At 30.8% G+C, this 19,895-nt stretch overlaps 1 protein-coding gene and 1 long non-coding RNA gene across 2 annotated transcripts; both read left to right on the top strand.

The window, feature by feature from the left end:
• Positions 1 to 11,314: 11,314 nt before the first annotated feature.
• Positions 11,315 to 12,781, top strand: LOC100818449 (uncharacterized). Its single transcript, NM_001252789.2, has one exon. It carries the CDS (start codon positions 11,753 to 11,755, stop codon positions 12,482 to 12,484), a length of 732 nt encoding a protein of 243 aa, NP_001239718.1. The 5' UTR covers positions 11,315 to 11,752; the 3' UTR covers positions 12,485 to 12,781.
• Positions 12,782 to 13,838: 1,057 nt separating this feature from the next.
• On the top strand, positions 13,839 to 16,045 carry LOC121173380 (uncharacterized). Its single transcript, XR_005888127.1, has 2 exons — positions 13,839 to 14,417; positions 15,665 to 16,045. It is a non-coding gene; the product is annotated as an uncharacterized lncRNA (long non-coding RNA).
• The last annotated feature ends 3,850 nt before the right edge of the window (positions 16,046 to 19,895 follow it).

Consider the following 19,895-nt stretch of genomic DNA (forward strand, 5'->3'; position numbering starts at 1 on the left):
ATAAGATTAACTTAATGATAAAAGAATAAAAAAAATGATGATGCATTTAGTGCATAGTCATTTTTTTTATAATTATAAGTCAAATTTTAAAATTTATACATGTGAAAAAATAATTTATATTAGGCTTAATTGTAAAATTCATCCCCTTATTTAATCTATTACACTAAATCGATCTATTTATTTTTTAATTTACTATTTGAGTTTTTCAATATTTCAAAATACATTATTTTAGTTTCCAGAGTTGATTTTAATCATTGACTAACCATTGACCGTTAAATTTTAAACATTAACTAGACTAGAAAGTTGAACAATATTTTCTTAAAAAAAAGAATTTTAAAAAAAATACTTATATAAGGAAGGACTAATATAAGTTTTATGCAAAATATAATATTAATATAAGAATTTAAAAGAGTCTGATTCTTATTTTTTAAGTTATATTAGTCATTCTTTAAGTATTCTTTTTAAGTTCTTATTTTTTAAAAAAATATTGATTAATTTTGTGTTCTAGTTAAGATTTAAAATTTATTGATCAACTATTAGTCAACCGTTAAAATCAGATATGAGGACTAAAATAGTGTATTTTAAAATATAAGAGAATTCAAATAATGAAATGAAAAATAAAAAAACTGATTTAATGTAATAGATAAAATAAAAAAATGAATTTTGCAATTAAATCGTTATACTAATATAAAATTTCTTCGACCACAGTCACATGTCATCATTTCATGTAGTATGATTACTGTTTTTTTTTTTAAAAAAAAAAAAAACTTTTTCTTGTGGATAGGGTGGGCTCTCCTCTCCACTTTATTTAACAAGCGAATTAAACTGACATCAAATATATTATTTTGTTTAATCAATGATATAAATAAGTTTGAACTCTGATATATAATTGTGTTAAAAACTATAAAAAAAAATAGTTTTGTTGCTTATAATATCCTAATCCGCGCAAGTAGAATTATCTATAACGAAATATACATATAATTTCAAAAGGGGAAAATAATGTGTAAGTGTGAATGAACTGAAAAACAAGAGTCACTTTCCTCAATTGATATCTACTTAATGCACTAAATAAATAGGGTTCTGAATACTATCATTACATCATTTTTTCTTCCTAAACCGAAGCTTCTTTTAGGTGATAATATTGTTGGGGCTCAGTATTATAATCAAAAGACGGGTCCAGTAGCACTTTTAGGCGATTCTTGATTCCACAACTTCGCAAAGTAAGAGTAATAGTATAATGTACCAAGAACTTCAAAGGAGACATTACAAGTCAAAACCTATAAATTAAATGATTTATATGTTGGATCTTCTAATGAAAATATCTCCCTAAAATAATAGTGCGATAAAGCTTAATTTTAAAACGTCCAAGATAGAAAATAAAAAATGTTACAACATATTCTGAGTGCTTTTCTACTGATTAATGAATGACCTAATCCATCTTGACTCTTGACCCCTAATTTAGGACCGAAGGCATTGTTTCTTCTTGTACACACTTCGAGCAATTAGTAAAATTTAATATTAAATAAGAGGTGACACTCATAAAATTTTGTAATTAATTTTAGTAAAAAATAAAGAGAATACTGAAAAAATATGTATTAAAAGTACTAGTAATTTAGAGTAATATGTTACTGGTATTTCTCTGAACATAATGTCTGAACATAGCTTTTGAGTTTTGTCTATGCAAGTATCGTTAAATTGACATCTATATTAATATATGTATATAGTATAACATAGAAATTATTCTGTAAAAAAATAATTAATAAATAAAAGTATTAATATACATAAAATACATTCAAATTATTATGAGATGGGTTAATAATATATTTTTAAAACTAAATTTCTAAATACATCAACTAACGTTTGAATATAGTATATATGATATGATGAGCTATATATCACTTTTGACCAAAGTTGTGATTGACTGCCACTGAATGGTTGGTAGTCACGACTCAGTAGTCGTGTAATCGAAAAAGCTTAATTGAATTAGTATTTTAGGAGTGAAATAAAGAAGAAGAAGAAGAAAAAGGATAAATAAGAATAGGAAAAAAATAAACTTAAAGATATGTGTTATTAAGATGAAATTTCCCACTTTTTAAGCTTAGGTGTTTTTTTGAGTTTTATTTTGAGACTAACATATTAATCAAAGTTCTTTGAGAAAAAAAAACAAATATTTTTTTCATATTTATTTTATGGATTCACATTCTATATTATTTTCTCTTTGGAAAATAAAACTTCCCACTTTTTAAGCTTACGTGTTTCTCTGTTCCAAAGGCGTTGTAACATTATTTGAATTTTTCTATTTTTTCATGTTAACCATTTTTAATTACTACTGTAATCTAAAAAAAATCCGAAAAATGTTTTTAATTCATCATAATAAAAAATTATCATACTCTCGTTTCTTAAATATAATACGTTTTTTAATAGGTAGAAAAATGTTTGTAAATTTTAATCAAAATATGTACCGTATATTCTTGTGCAACTAGTTAATACATTATATTTGTTCTTTTTGGAAAGAGAGAAATTATAAAGAGGTGAGTCATAAAATAAATAAGAGAAAGATAATTATTTTCTTCAAAGGATTATAATTACTACCTAATGGTCAAAAGCATAACATTTGCCTAAAATCTCTATCTTACGCGTAAAACAATTTGAAGTGGCAACCATTGATAATCATGTGAGGTTGGTTGACTAATAGTAATAGGATTTGATGAAAGAAAGGAACACTCAATTGTCAGTTGTGTGTCTGCTTACGGGTTTTCTCACTTATGTGTGGGGTCATGAGTCATGGATTGAGCAGAACTAATTACACGAAGAGCTTCAAGTCGTAGTGTGTTTAGATATAAGTTGAATTCAATTAATCTCATTTTTAACGTCAATCTATGACACATTATTTCTATGGAGTATTTATAAATTAAATAAATAATAATAGGTGAAGTTATTACTATTAAAAATTTATTACTTCCTCCGTTCAATAATAATTGGCTTGTAAAAAAAGTCTTTAAATATTTATTATTTTAATTTCTCGATTTCATATTAATTATTATTTTATATTTATATCTCTTATAATATTAATGATAAACAATAAAAAATTATAAATAAATTAATGATGATAAGATTAATTTTATAAAATTATCACTTTCTTTCATTCATTTATTAGTTTTTCTTAGACCGTGGAACAAAATTTATGACGATAAGTATTATGGAGTTAAAGAAGTAAAAAATAAGATGAGTTTGTAAATTACATTAAAAATTTAAGGGTTTGTTTCATTTGCTAAAGATTGTAATTCTGAACAAGATAAATATTTTAATTTCACATCTAATTTGAAAATTGAATGTGGGACAACCCAATTTAAATAGATGATGACAAAACAAAAGCTCAACCTTTTGTTACTCAAAAATTCATGAAACAACTTTTTATCCCAAATATAAAATAATTATGTAAATTATATTAAAAAATTAATATTAAAAGGGATATTTTAGTAAATTTTATATTATTTTATTTGTGTTGTTTATTGTGCATGAACTAAAGGGTTGGCACAATAGTTTAAGGTCTCGTTACATTCACATGAGTGAGGACGATCTATTTAGCAGGAGAATCCATGTTTGATTTCCACCGTGTGCAAAATTTTCTTGGGCTAGCGACAATCACACATTGGGAACGGGATTAGTCTTTGACTCAGTGGGTTGAGGGACATCCGTTATCTCTGACCTAAGACAAAAAATAATGTACATAATAAAAAAATTGTTTAATAACTTAAGTATTTATTATGTGTTGTTTTATTTATCATCGGTAGTAACTTAATTTCTTAACATTTTGACCGATAAATTACTATTTATTTTCCAATGAGCCTTGAATTGGAATCTATACATAATAGTAGAGAACTTATACACAGAACAAGAATTTGTATAATAATTTATACATTATATTTTGTGTTTATCTCTCATCCATCCTATCATTTATTAAATTTTAAATTTAAATTTCTTTCTTTTATCTCTTTCTCTCTCTTAGTTGTATATTTTGTTATACAATTTTTTGTACTAGAATAATTTTTCATTATTGTGCAAGTTGGCCACTAATTTTGTCCTTGTTTTTCAACACTTGCAATTTTCTAGCCAGTCTTGAATTGAAATGTTTTTCTCTTCAACTGCCATCATATATTCGAATGGAAATCCTCTGTCTCAAAAGCTTGTCCCCATTCCTATCACCCCCAATAAAAATGTGTCACATCAATGTTCAATTCACTATTTTTAACAAAGATTAACAACGTTCCATTTTCCGTTTACGTTTTGCTCAGCTCCCACTTCTGGTTTTACACTGTGGTGCATTGATCCTACTGCACAAGCATCCTCTATTCCTCTACAACGCAGAGTGGAACTCGTTGGATCTAAACCTCATGGACAATGACGATGAGTCGCGGAAAAAGGTGGGAGATGATTAAGACAATTTACATACGATGATGAAAGTGATTGACTTGGCTCAACCTTAGGGGAGACACAAATGCAACTTTGATTCCTTTGCTCAAGAATAGGCCGCCAATCAGATCTTCAAATCCCTTAATCGTGTTGATGTCTCCCTCTAGAAGTTTTTGGTTGGAAAGCCCTCTCCGTTGTGCATCCGACATTACTGGAGGAGATTAGGGCTTGTGGGAGGAAGAAAGTGTGAACTAGAGAAACAAACATAACGTCAAAGCACAAACATTGTTAATTTATTTACAATTCAAATATAAAGTGAAGTGACAATTTTTAAAGATGTAACACATTTTAATTTGGGGGGCATAGATGGGGATAGACTTTTGAGATTGAGGATTTCCATCCCATATATTCATAGCCATGATATAACATTTCCCATCACTTCTCACTTATTGCTAACCATCAACATTGTCTTCATTCAAGTGAAACCTAATTTGAATTCTTTAAATAAGGTTTGGTTTTGAGTCTTACTAGTCTAATTCTAACAAACATAAATCATGAGTAAGGTCAATAAATATGTTGTCCTTATAACATGATACCTAAAAAAAAGTCAATAATTCACCCAATCTAATGACTAAAATTTCATTTAAGGTTAATATTTTAAATAATTATATATATACCATATAAAAATTTATTCACACAATCCAAAATTAAATTATAAAATAAATACACATGATTAATTTAACCAAATGAGTAAAGGTAAAATATTAAAATAAACACTTGAATAAAGGTACTCTAACTCAGATGATTAAGAATGGTGCATAAGTTATTGTGAACTTCATGATACTTGTATTTGATTTCTATGAATAAAAAAAAACACTTATCTCTCTCTATATGTGTTGTTAAAATTAAAAATAATAAGAAAATAATCAAATGTTTTATATTTTTATATATTTTAAAAATATATATTACTTTAACTTTGATGTACTCACTACTAAAAAAAAGTTTTTTAAGGATGGTTCTAGAAGGGTTTCAACGATGATTATATCGTTAAAATGAATTTCATTAAAAGTTTAAGGCTTTTAACGACGGTTGAAAATTGTTGTTAAATGTGAACTTTTAAAGATGATTTTCAAAATTGTCTTTAAAAAGATATCTTAAAAGTTTCTAGAGGATGTTTTCAAAGACGATTTTGAGGAAAATTGTCTTTGAAAGTCAACTTTTCACAATGAGCTATATACACTAAACTAAAGATAAGACCATCCATGGTCCCATGGGCAGGCAGTAGCACCAAATAGCTCAAGCATTTGTGGAGGGTTTATGTAATTACCACCCCTAGCCCAAGGGTTTATCTCACATTTTGTAAGGATTCCCACTTAAATATCAAAAACATTAAGTTTTAGCACAAACTAAGATAAAAACTAAACCTTGTCTACACTTGAAGCCTAAAGATATCTCATGTAAGGGTTGTGTTGGATATGAAAAATATTCACGAGCATGCATCTTAAACTTGAATTTTTTGAATGAATGGAACATCAAATTGTAATTGGAAACTCATGAAGTAATTACAACAAGAAGCAAATACAAGCCTAAAGCTCCAATCCAACACAAAAAACTTGATAAAATCTGCACGAAAATGTGTGTATAATTAATAAAAATGCAGAGTCAGACACTAAGCATGAAGTCAATTAATTCTCACACAAACTTAACCTCTAATAATGGGGTAAAAAGTAGACATGAAGGTATAACTTACAAGAAATTTTTGTACGTGAATAGATCAGGAAATTGAGAATTTGATTGACCAATTTCATTTGTACACAAACATAAAATATGCGTGATTCCAAAGCTTTGCAGTGTGTATGTAGATCTTGCAGCCAGTGCTCCATCAATGAATAGACTATTTGTAACCACATATGATCTCTCTGTATTTAAAGCCTTAGATATCAAGGAAATCCTTGCAAGGATATGCTCAAGTTTAACCTGAAGGTCAATGAAGTAAATTCTTTATTCATGTATCTTCCATAATGAGTCCAACATATGAGCTCTGCACACTAATATAAATTGACATACCTTTAGTTCGTATGCATTAACAATTGTGTTGTTATCACTACCCTAAAAAAATCTTGTGTTAAAATTGTGCTCCAAACATAACTTGATTGCATCATTTTTAAGCATTTCATTCCACTGTTTCAATTCTTTATTGGATTCTAAGTCAACCTGAGAGTCATGATAAAGTATTAGACATGAGATAAAAAGGTTGCTATTAACTAAGGTTCCTAAGCAACAAGTATAACCTGATTGATGAAAAGGTCTCCAAACACTCCTGAGCAATTAACAAGGACATCAATCTTAGGCCTTCCAAGCTCTTTTAGACTAACATGTTCCACCAATTTTAGCCTACCAAAGGTATCAATCTCTGGTCTCACACCAATCATCAAACAAGTCATGAGTATTCACCATATTTTTTAATATTAGCCACAAAATAATATTTCAACTTCCAGGGTCAAATACCTGATATGGTTTTAAATTCCAATCTCCATTGTTGCACAACTTTTCAGTGTTATTGATCGCATTCCTTCGAGGCATCCCTTTGAACAACATCCTTTTGCGCCCAATCCCTCCCTCCACCCTCGCATACCCATCCACCATCACGGTGTACGACACAATGTTCGGACATGGCATCGCTTCAAAGAGCCTTTGCACATCCTCCATGTGCTTGCACCTCGCGAGCCCTGAGATCATGACATTGTACGATGCGATGTTCTTCCCCGGCACTATGGCGAAGTGGTGGAACGTGTCGTGGAGGTCACCATTTTGGACGTAGGCGACGATGATGGAGTTCTAGGAAATGATGTTGCAGAGTAGCATGGAGTGGAAAAGTGCTTTGGAGTGTTGGAGAAGTCGTTTTACTAGTAGGCGAAGAACATGGAAGCGCAAAAAGGGTTTGAGGGTGTTCTTACCGCGAAAAAGGGTCGCATAGGTGACAACGGCGACAGACGAAAGGTGACCATGACAAACAATTTCGATAACGATGACCACAATAGATGAAGGGGATGATAGTGATGAAAGGTGAGAGACTAAGAGGGTGCAAGATGAAGACGATTTAGGAAGCAAGAAAGATGCAATGAGAGGCTGCCAGGGAGAGGAATGACATTGTGTGTGGGCGCTAAGGAAATTATTTAAGCTCATTTGAAGATGGACTTTGAAAACCATCTTTAAAAATATTGTAATTATTTACAACATTGTCACCGCATTTTTTAGACGATTTTGTAAAACCGTCATTAATTCAGCGTCATAAAATCCCATTTTTGTAGTAGTGACTCAAATACATATTAAATAATTTTGAATTGATATAAAATTTAAAAGCAATTTATATAAAAGAAACTTTTTTTATATAACTATGTTATTAGCATGGAATATCTATTGACTTTCTCCATAACCCTTTCAACCATGTTTTTTGCATTAGAAGTTTTAGTTTGAATTTGATACTCAATTAAGAGGTTCAAACCCAAGTTTACTGAAACCAACAAACTTATTAATAAAAAATATAAACTTTTAATTCAATAATAAATTTTAAGATAAAATTATTTAATTAAAAAGGTATACCTATTTCAATTTAATCCTCCTTTCTGGCCACTTTATCTATTCTCATATAAATTCCAATTGCCAACTTCACGCTGCTTGATCAAAAGATACTGATTCCTATGCAGTTTTCTTTAACAAATGCCATATATATTCGTAGACTCATGAAAGACCTTTCCATGGTTTCAACTCTCACCACTCTGGCTGGTTTGAGACTAGCAAAGGTGGTAGGGCTAGTGCCGAAGTGATTCCTTGATTGCATCCGAACAGATCAATAAAGTCTTTTTAAACTTATCCATTTAAATTTAAAATTTAAAATTTAAAATTAATTAATGACAACAAATTTTAGTATAAATTAGTAAAATATAAACCTGGCTTAATTTATTTCAATCCCCCAATATATCAAATAATGGAATGTACTTACTTGGACGGGTTAAACACTTCCACTTCATGTAAATGTTTGCATGTGTTCAGTACGCTAACATAATGAATATTATCACTTTTATGTTAAAAAAAACTATTATAATTAAGAAGGTGATTGCCAGGCCAAAGCATGTGTTTTGATGAGGTATATAATATAACTAATTAACATTTCGTCAACATTTACAAGAATCCTTTCTCTTATTCTTCCCTTTTCACTTTATCTTTCTTTCTATTACTAACCACTCTTTTAGTTTGATTCTTTGGTGAATATCATTGATACTATAATCATGAAGATATGTTTCACAGCTTAAAAAATTACCTAGACAAGCTTCAAAATGATATTATTAATTAAGTTTAGTGTGAAAACTTGATTCATTGGTATATAATATTACTTTTTTGTACTATGGGATACTTGATGCAATCTATTTAAAAATGACTAAACTAGTGGCTTGTTATCATGAACTGAAAAAATTAAATTATATATTAGAATGACGTGTATTGTTTGCCACATTATATTAATGTGTCATTTTATAATTTAATGATAAGGTAAAATTTTTACATTGACATTAACGTGTAAAACTATGCAATAAATTGAATTTAGATATGGAATCAACCATTGATCAATTTATCATAACGGTATATTGATATTCATATGTCCAACACACCATACTAACAGTACTTGTTGGTAGAGACTACAAATATCCTTTATTCAAGATAATCCAGTTCCATACTAATAGTAAACTAAAACATCACTAATGGATTGTTATGCAAAACTAAACATGACCCATATAATTTTTCTGTCACAAAACAATAACTTTTTCTTTGGTTCAATCACCATAAAATCACATGTAGAGTAACAACATAAAAAACATTTAAAGGTACACAACATTTTTCATGAAAACACAACTATTTCCTCAAGTTAGCTTAATTAATTTCCCCCAAAAAAAGTTAGCTTAATTACTGTGTGTCTCGATTCAATTGACGAACACATTTCAATGTTTTTCATGTTAAATTTGTATGAAATTAAGACGCAAAAACTAGTTATTCAAGTTTCAGTGTGATACTGCGCGTTGATATTGGATGGATGTGCATCCAAACGTTTTGTTAATTAAACTATAAGTAATAAAAGTTTGATCCACTGTGTGCTCCATCTATTTTTTATTCTCTTAATCCCTTTTCACTTAGTCTTCTGTTCACAGTTGTGAGGTTAATGATTTTGTTTGAACTTTCAAGAAGTTGTGCCTTAATCTAAAGTCTTTTTTACTTGAAAATTCTCATAAAGATTTATTATGACCATCTCTTTAAATAAAACCAAAGTCGCAAAAAGTTATAAAGATTTTTAAGACATTACTCTCTATTAGAATAACTTTTATATATACCCCTACTAACATATCTTTCACTTTTCTCATTAGTCAAAAAATAGTTTCATATCACTTTTGACAAAAAAAAAATCATAACAAAATAATATAAGTGTAATTAGCATGTATTGTAAAAAAATCGACACTCTCAACTAAATAAAAATCATCTTTAATATAATTTGTAAGGTAAAATAATTAAACAATCTTATCATGCATAATAATTTTGATTGAATAACAATATCAAATTTTGTATATTATTAACACACACATTTTACACTTTCAATTTTTTTTTTTTGCATTACACTTTCAATATATATACTAAGTTTAATGAACATGCATACACAATTAGACACGATACCGAGACGGAACAAAACAAGGATGAATATGTAATTTCTCATTTCCATATTGACTTCTCCAAAACCATCCTCATCTGTTGTCTTCATCCTCGTTAGGTATGATTTATTTTTTTTCATTCCCATCCCGGTTGGAGATCGAAATATGCCTGTTTTGGCCCGATAATTTTCAAAAATATTAAACAAAGCTAAATATATTATTTATTCAAGGAATCAAGTTTAGATTACTAGCTTGCCATAACCAAATATAAAATCTCATCACCATAAAATTTTTCCTATGAAAATTATATCTTCATCACCTAAAAATTATCCTGAGACTTGAGAGAGACCGAGAGCATAATCTCTAATAACATATGTTTGCCATTTAGAAATTTAGTTTCAATCTTCAAAAGAATAGAAAGAATGGACAACAAAATAATAAGTATAAAAGTCTAATAAAAGTAATTAAGTAATATACATAACAAAAGTAAAGATATTTTAGTAATTATATGTGTTGACGGATAGGAGTACAGGACAAATAGGTATATACCCATTTCCATCCTTGTCCCCGTTTAAAAAAATTCGAGTATTACATATACCTGTACTCGTTTCCTATCAAAATGGAGATTCTTTATCTAAGTTGGGGTGGGTGTAGGGAGTGTTCCACAGGTATAAGTTTGTTTGTCATGTCTATTGATGATGTAAAATTATTTTACACTATCAACCAATTAAAAATTATCGTTGATATGACTTTTAAGATAATTATTACAAAAATCATTAAACTTATCATATTTAATAATTTGTGATTAGATCACAGTATAAAGTTATTTTATTATGAAAATACATAGTTTATTTTCTCATATACTATCCTCCCATATTTTATTTACTCAAATAATATTACCATAAGTCCATAACAACGTATTCTTTTGGATACAATAATTAAACAAGAACATGGTAGGCAAAATGCAATTTTCCCAAAGAGAGGTGGGTCAAGCCCATAGAGATACCCCACCGAATCATTCACACATGATTTCTAAAGAGTTGCATCATCCATCCAAGCCCATTCCATTACACAGCCCACCTTAAACAAAACGTGTCCTTTCCTTGTGTATGGTGGCTGGCGTGTATGTAAACTTAACTATGTATGACCCTATCTCTCTCCCTCCTTACGACTAATAAATAAATAAATAAAGATTGTTGATTTCATATGATGATAATAAAGCTGTGAATGATGACTCTTCCTTCATTGTCCTCTGTATTCTTCTTCTTCTTCTCTTACTCTCTCTGTAACAACACCACCATCAACAACCCTTTCAAGCCGGCCTAAACCCCATTACCCAAAATCTGTTTTTTTATTTTTTTTCCTGCAACACTCTTTATTGGATCATCTTGTATTTCATTCCTCCTTTACAATTTCCTTTCAAAAAAAATTTAAAAAAATATTAAAAAGTGCTCTTTTTTGTGAATTTTGACCCATTTGGCCACCGACAGATTTCGATCTTCTCCGTGCCAAAGTTGTAATCTTTTCGACTTTTGGCGAGGTGGGTCGATCCGATTTCGCTCGAATGATTGTTGGTTTGATCTGAAAAAGGAAAAGGAAAAAAAAAATTGGGTTATTTCGGATTCAAGATTTTGTCCTTTTTTGAAATGGTCTATTTCCATAGCTCAATCTCTCTCTGCAAGTCCGTTGATCAATCATCTTCCATGGCGAATTCAATATGTTCTGCTGATTTCGGTTCGAAATCGAGGCAAATCAATCACCTTCAGAAGAATCGGAGAACCCCTAGTTCTTCATCGTCATCGAATTCTCTTCAGATACCACCCTGTGATCGATCTCGATCGGCTATGGTTGATGTTGTGATGTTCATTGCTGTTGTTTGTGCCTGTGGCTTTTTGTTCTTCCCTTATGTAGAGTTTTTGGTGACAAAGTGTTACGAGGTTATTAAGGTTGTTGTGTTTTTGATTAAGGAGGAGGTTTCTGTGGCACCTTGGATCTATGTTTCCATAGGGTTGAGTGTTGTGTTTGCTGCATTGGCCACGTGGGGTGTGGTGGCTTGCACCACTAGGAAGTGTGGGAATCCCAATTGCAAGGGTCTGAGGAAGGCTGCTGAGTTTGACATTCAGTTGGAGACTGAGGATTGTGTGAAGAATTCGGCTTCTTCGTCGTCGAATGTGGCAAAAGATGGTGCTGGTGGAGTGAAGAAGGGGCTCTTTGAATTGCCTCGTGATCACCATAGGGAGCTGGAGGCTGAGCTCAAGAAGATGGCACCACCAAATGGAAGGGCTGTGCTCGTGCTGCGGGCGAGGTGTGGATGTTCTGTTGGTAGGTTAGAGGTTCCGGGACCAAGGAAGCATCTTCGAAAGATCAACAAGAAGTAGCAGCTATAGTGACCGAGACGAGTAGGACAAGGGACAGGAGAGGACACCCTTTTGATTTATTGGATGGAATTAAGGAAAGGGATGATAATTGGATCAAATAGAAATTTGTACTTGTTGCCCTATGTTCATTGATCTAGTAGGAAATTAGAATGTCTTTAAATAAGCCCCTTGGCAATAAGTTGTAAGGAACTATGGGTCATACACAGTTTAGTTGGTTATACCTGGAAATATAAAAAAAAAAAAAACATTTTTATTTTAATTTACTTTTTGAGTATTTGAAATTTAAATATATAGTTCTGAAAAGTTTCTGCTTCAGGGTTTTGAATTTTACTGTCTCTTATGGTTATTGTTATGTTGTGTTGTGTTTTTCTGTGATGATAGTTGCCTAGGATTTAAGTTCTCACTTCTCAGTATTGTTATGAACTGCAGGTTATGATAGAGTAAGGTTAATAAGGTTAATGTTTTAATCTTCGGAACATACATCTGAATTTTGTCTGAGTTTATTTCACTTTCAATGTTGAAAAAATTGTTTATAGCTTAAATGTTTTTGTTTTTTGTTACTTGATTCTACTGGTAAACAGTGATGGAAACTTTCCCCTATTTCCATTGCCTGATAGTAGGCAGACTCTTCTTGTAGAAGATGTCTTGAATGTTAACTGTGGAATAGGTTGCTCAAGCTCAAGCACATGACATCTTTTTATAGAGGTATATGAAACCTGTGGTTTTCTGTTTGAATTCTTCTGTCATAAAGTTGAATGTGCAATGGAGAGAACAATGGGATGATAATTTTTAGAATTATTATATTCTTTGTATTGATGTCTCCTTTGGTAGTTTGTTGTGTTGTATATCTTATGTACATATTGGACTTCTATTTATCCAGTTGCATCTGGAGTCCTGTACTAACTATTCATCTTGTTATTTGTTTGTCTAAATAGAACAAAACCATTTTGCATCCTGAAATATGACCTATTTTTCCCTTTCCTGCTTCCTCTGTTTCTCCCTATGAAATCCTCTTGGTTTAATTTCTATCTGTTAACATACCCAATTTAGTTACTGCTGGAACTTGCTCTTGGTTACTTTCTGTCTGTTATTTTTGTATGCTTGTTTCTAATTTATTTTATTGACAAGGCTTTTGCAAATAAATTTTCATGGTTGCTGTTTGACCACATTTGTTTCCTGCATGCAGATGTGCCAAACTATCAATAGCATGACATTGACTTTTTTCATTTGCAATAACCTTAAATCAAGGTTATTGCATAAGTGAATCTTTTCTACCATTGATGAGTAACTGGAGGGAGAACATGCAGTCCTCCTATGTAGTAATGACCAGATTTGAACAGCATGATTGGTAAGATGTTAATTTATAACACATTGAGCTTGCTATTGATTTCTACATTTTTCTTTATTGTATTTGAATTTATATTTTATGATAACCTGAACATACTTGAATTTTCATTATCAATTTGAATCCTCTCAGTCTGTCTCACTCATAGAAATCATCAGACTGCTAAGCAGCCATCACATCTCATTTGCGATTTTCTAGTCTGTAACCTGGTTGAGTAGAGTTACCTTCTCTAATTAAGTTATATCCTTAGTTCTCAATTGCACTGTATATATTTCCTCTGTTATTTTGCATTTTGCAAATAGGGTTGATGGTGTTTTTAGTTCCTAAAAATTTCCACATTTTGGTGTTTTAGTCCCAGACTTTAAAGTCAAGGATAAAACAAAAGTTTGGATACTTTTCAGTGACTAAAAGCACTATTAACCACTTGAACATTTTAGGTGGATGAGATAAAATCCCACAGAGCAAGCTCTAACAAGGTATCTTTTTTAGTGTAGACTGGAGAGTTCTCAACTTTTTTTCAATAAAATAGAAGACAAATCTCCCAAGTTAAATTCATAAATCTCCATCAGCATAAACTCTTGAGAAATGGTAACAACACCCTTTCTAACAAACTTTTTTGTTCTTTCAACTCACTATAATCTTTACTATTGAGTGAAATTTGTGTATGCTCCAGTAAATGATGTGGGTCTTACTAATCTCACTCCCTATTTAGTTTGGCGCACATGAATTTTGCCCAGCAACAAGGAATGTGCAATAGAATGTGATGCTAACATTCATTTGAACTCTTGGCACTTGGAACATTGACAACTGACTAGCTAGACCTTTAAGACTTTAAAGCAACTTTTACTTGTAGGTCCATCACAATTCTCACACCAGTTCAGATTTATTCTTCAAAATATTAAGCCACCCATGACCAATCCATTTGGAACTGCGTTTTGTATGTTCTGGGTGCATTAGACACAAGGAATTCTCATATATATATATATATATATATTGGACAGAAATTCTGCAGTATGGCACTGTTTGCTGAAATTGATGAATTGAAGTTATCAAGAATGGTCACAAAAACCTTTTATCAAATTCTTAATTAATTACGTATCACCTAACCTACCCTTTGTGGGCTTCTTTCCTACCCTAGTTCTACCATAAGGTTGCGACCTATCATTTTTCTTGAGAAAGAAACTGCCCAAGTTGTAACAGAGGGTTATGGAATCAATGTTTAGCTCTCTTTTAAGCAACCTAGAATCCTTTTTGTTATTCTGTTTTAGAAAGTTTAATTGAATCTATAAACTTTTTCCTTATAATAGTTATCTTCTTTCTTTTTTTAATACTGTCATTTCATGTGTTAGGGCCTTAGGGGGAATTATATCACAAACTAAGGATGATCCTGATTTTTATTTTTATTTTTATCCCCCCTCCCTCCTTGTGCCCCCAAAAGAGGAAAGGATATGCTATCTAAATGACTAATATAAAATGTAGTGTAAGTAAAACTACCTTACAGATAGCTGAAAAAAATCCTTACATTAGGTAATTGTGTTCCCTATTCTAGTATAACAGCCAAACAACTTTTAAAAGGTTAGGGAAATGAGCTTTAGAGAATTATGTCATAATCTCTTTTTTGGGTTGCAAAAATGAATGTTGATTGCTTTTCGGATTTCAGTCTCTTTCATTGTACCTATCAAATACATGTACCTAATAATGAGGTGATATTGATAATTCATTCAGATATAATAAAATTTTAGGGGGCTATATAATATATATACTCCTTATAGTTTATTTGGTTGTGAAATAATAACAATTCAAAATAATATACATGGCACTAAAAATTTGTGCAGGTGCTTATTGCTTTGTACTCCCCAAGAAAGCTTCGTCGTGAGCATTAAAATATGATCAAAGCTGTTATCTTTGTGCTTCAATGCACATAAGACGTATGAGAAGGTGTGAATAAGATGTGGAGCATTGAGATCCAAAGAGTATTTTTTGTGTATAAATAAATGATCACAGGTAACATTAGCATTACAATGGAGGCGGTGAAATCAAAGCATAACCGACGAATAATAATAGATACAATTGAGAGAATCATCCCTTTTCAACAACTCACGAATATTAAAGTAGGCACAAAACAAACGCACCAAAATGCATATTCATATAAATATATTAAGATGTACCAATGAAGTATTCTTTTAACCAAGAGAAATATAGTAATAAATTTGAGCCATCAATTTCTATTTTGAGTTCCTTCTTTGGGATTTGTTTTTCTTTTCTGAATAAGGTTAAAGTGACAAATATGAGAATGTTAAAATGGATGCACGGTTATACAAGAAAATAAGATATGAAATGATTATATACAGGATGATTTGTGTAGTACTGGTCGAGGAAAATATAATAGAAACCAAATTGTGATGGTTTGAGCATTACTAAAAAGGCTTTGTGAGGTACTAGTGAAGAGTGGATCATATGGTCTTTAGTTTAGTGAAGAGGAGAGAGAGGCTAAGAAGAAGATTTGTTAAGAAGGATCTCGAGGTAAATAATATTTTTATAACTTTTGTCTTTACTAGAGCTGAATAACATCATGTGATCAATATAAATGATCTCACTTAGTAGGATACATAAGTCTTTGTTGTTTTCTTTTTCTAAAAAGAAATCACCATCTTAACGGGTTAGGGAAGGGGAGTGGAAGATGGAAGACTATTGAGTGATATGAAATTGTCGTGCTTGCATATCATTTTTAGCTATGCTAAGGACAGAAATCTTTCCATACAAAGGATTTTTAATTTGCATACTGTGTTGCTCTACTATTTTTTGAGCAAAAAGTTTATAACAAATTGATCGATTCAATTTATAAAGATTTTGAATAAAAAAATGTGAATTCGAGTGTTTTTAGGAAGAAGGAAACTGCCAGTAGGATCAAATCTGCTTAATTTTATAAATAAAGTGATTTGATTGACTAAAAAATTCTTTAGAGACTAAAATTGCACAGACACTAAAATTAATATTCAAAATGTGTAAAAGCGTTTTCAAGGAACTGCAATAGAAATGCCCTATTTATTAAAGGTCCTTTTTTTAGAAGAAGAAAAAACAAAGCGTTTTCAAGGAACCGCGATAGAAATGCTCTATTTATTAAAAGTCTTTATACATATGTTAAATGATAATTTGGATACATCTTATGCAATTGTCAATTTTCTTACTAACATGGAGTTTGGTTTCTCTCAACTGTAAGTATTACGAATAAAGAAAACTATTAAGACATAAATTAGTTTAGACTAAAATGGCTTCCAAAACACTAGACATATGAGATTTTAAAAGAAAAGAAAACTGGACTTCGTATTTTCAATTGATTTAGATTTGGCCCTTCCTTCTTTCTATTTGGATATTGGTACTATTATGTTCAACTTTTGAGATTTTGATACTTTCCTCAAGATAATTATAAGATCGAATACTTGCCACTACCACTATGCCAAGGTCTACAGCTATTTATTAGGATGTAACTCTTTCTTCATAAGCTCATCAATAAGCATGACGGTTAAATTTGACTGTCACTCTGTCTTGGCTTTGTCAAGCCTACAATTAACTATATCAATCCTATTTGAGTTCTAATACCAATAGTTTCTATTTATTTGAGGCATGGTCCTTGTTTTTTCTCAGGAAAAAAAATGATTCTTATTATTTCAAATGATTAAAGTATTGGTTTTAAAGGAACCAAATTCCAAATGAGTAGAATATCATAGACCCATATATATAAAAGAATTAAGATTTAAATGTAATTTTGGTCTTCCTATTTTTGTTCAATCCATAATTTTAGTCCCATTATTTTAAAATAGAGACATTTGATTTCTTAATTTTAAAAAATTCATAATTTTTATCCTATTTCAAAATAGAGATATTTAGTCTTCATATTTTTAAAAATTACAATTTTGGTTCTTATTTTCAATTTCGCCTACATTTTATTTCTATTATTTTGGTCCAATTAAACCCTAGACCTAACATAGTCCTTTAAAGTACCATAATGAAATGATTTAATTAAATAAAACATAAGTTATAAAACATAGATAAAATTGTGGATATGACCATAATTATAGATTTTCTAAAATAGACAGACCAAATATTTTTATTTTGAAATAGAATGATCAAAATTATGGAATTTTTAAAATAAGGTGACTAAATGTCTCTATTTCAAAATAGAGGGACTAAAGTTGTAGATTGAATAAAATAGGTGAACTAAAATTACATTTAAACCAAGAATTAAAAACCACCCAATGCAAAAATTAATTGGTGGAGTTATTTTAATTTAATCAATGATTTAAAATTCAAGTTTTGAATATACAACTACTTAAATGTTCAAAGAAATGTCAACAAGTCGCTGGTCTAAGTAATCTTAAACTCGGTTCCCTAGAGTAAGGTTATAAGAACAGGTTGGAAGATTTTTCACTCTCAGTGGAAATCACAAGATGAAATCAAGAGCAATGAACTGTGCATGTTGTATTGAACTACTAGGGTGAAAACAGGCCGACTTCAAGAGTAAGTGAGACTTAAATGAAAAATTTGATAGACTTTTTTTCACTTTAATAGAATTATAAGTGGACTTTTTTGTCATCTGTAGTTTTTTTTTGCTTTAAAAAATTAAGCTTTTTTTTTTTTGTAAACCTAAAGTTTGAGCTTTTGTTGCTTTAGCTATAGGCTGATCTTGGGTGAAAGTGCCAACTAGATGAACCTGTTGCACTGATAAGAAGTGCTCCTTTCAAAGCAACAACAAACGTGTTGGCAGCATTGCTGACATGTTGAATGCATGAGAGAATATATAAGTTGGGAAATTTGCATATAGATTTTGATAGAGCTATTTTCAAATGAGTGTAAGAGAAACATTTTGTTCAGACGACCACTGAGAGGAAGGGCTTAAAAATGCTTCCAGCTTATATTCCTTAATAACTGACACACCAAACAGAAGAAATGTACCATAAAATGAACAAGCTGGTGGATGAAATATCAAAAGTGATGCTTTCTAATCTGTATGAAGACCAACCAAAAATTGTAGTTTTTAGATAGGAATAATAATAGTAATTGCACTATGCACAGGAATAGGACTATGAGAATAAATGCATTTTAACCTGCAGAACCTCTCCAAAATAATAAAAACTAAAAGCTTTATCTATATATAATATATTTATAAGCACGATATTAAAGTAGAAGCTACAGCTACAAATCTTGCTACCACTAAATTCAGCCCATGATTAGACTTGTCCAACGTTAGTTTGTTTCCATTTTGGTGGAAATATGAAAACATTCCACAACCTAATTAAAATTAACATTGTTAGATGTTTTTTTCTTAGTACACAATTTAAATCTATTTATCTATAATACATAAAAGATGAGTCACGAATTATGGTGACATTTTAACTATGGAGACCCCAATTCCATTTGCTATTGGTACCTTAATCGTGAGAAAAGACATTCTTACACCTCCCTCTTTCCCTTCTCCTTCTTCTCACCCACCCAACCCATCACCACTGCACCAACGCTGCTGCACACCACCACCTCCATCCAGATCCAAAACCGCCACACATCAACACAGTCGCGACCCCCTCATTAGCCAAATCTGAACGCACACCACAAGTCCACCAACATCACGCACTGCTCCCAACTCCAGATCCGCACACACGACCCCCACCGACCTAGTCGCCACCATGCATCCACACTACTGTGTCCAAACACCACCACTCTGACGCAACTCCTTCCCTTGGTTCATGCACCCCTTCTATTATATATAACAGAAATGTGATTCCATTGTATATTGTATGACAGAATCACATTTCCAATGTATATAATTTTTCACCTCCACTTAATACAATAGAAACACGATTCCATTGACAAATATATAATGAAAAATCATGTTTTCATTGTATTTTTTTTTTCGGACTTCCCATTACATAATAGAAATATACAACAAAAGCATATTTTCATGAAAAAGGCATTTTCAAAAAAATAAAAATAAAAATAGGTGTCAACTCCTACCGTTAATAATTACAGTGGGACCAATAACAACCCCTTAACCACTTAATTAACATATAT

Source organism: Glycine max, chromosome 13, assembly GCF_000004515.6.
Source record: "Glycine max cultivar Williams 82 chromosome 13, Glycine_max_v4.0, whole genome shotgun sequence".
NCBI lineage: Eukaryota > Viridiplantae > Streptophyta > Magnoliopsida > Fabales > Fabaceae > Glycine > Glycine max.

Bases quoted from the DNA above. Each gene is read 5' to 3' on its own strand.
- LOC100818449 (NM_001252789.2), top strand. From the start codon at position 11,753: ATGGTCTATTTCCATAGCTCAATCTCTCTCTGCAAGTCCGTTGATCAA.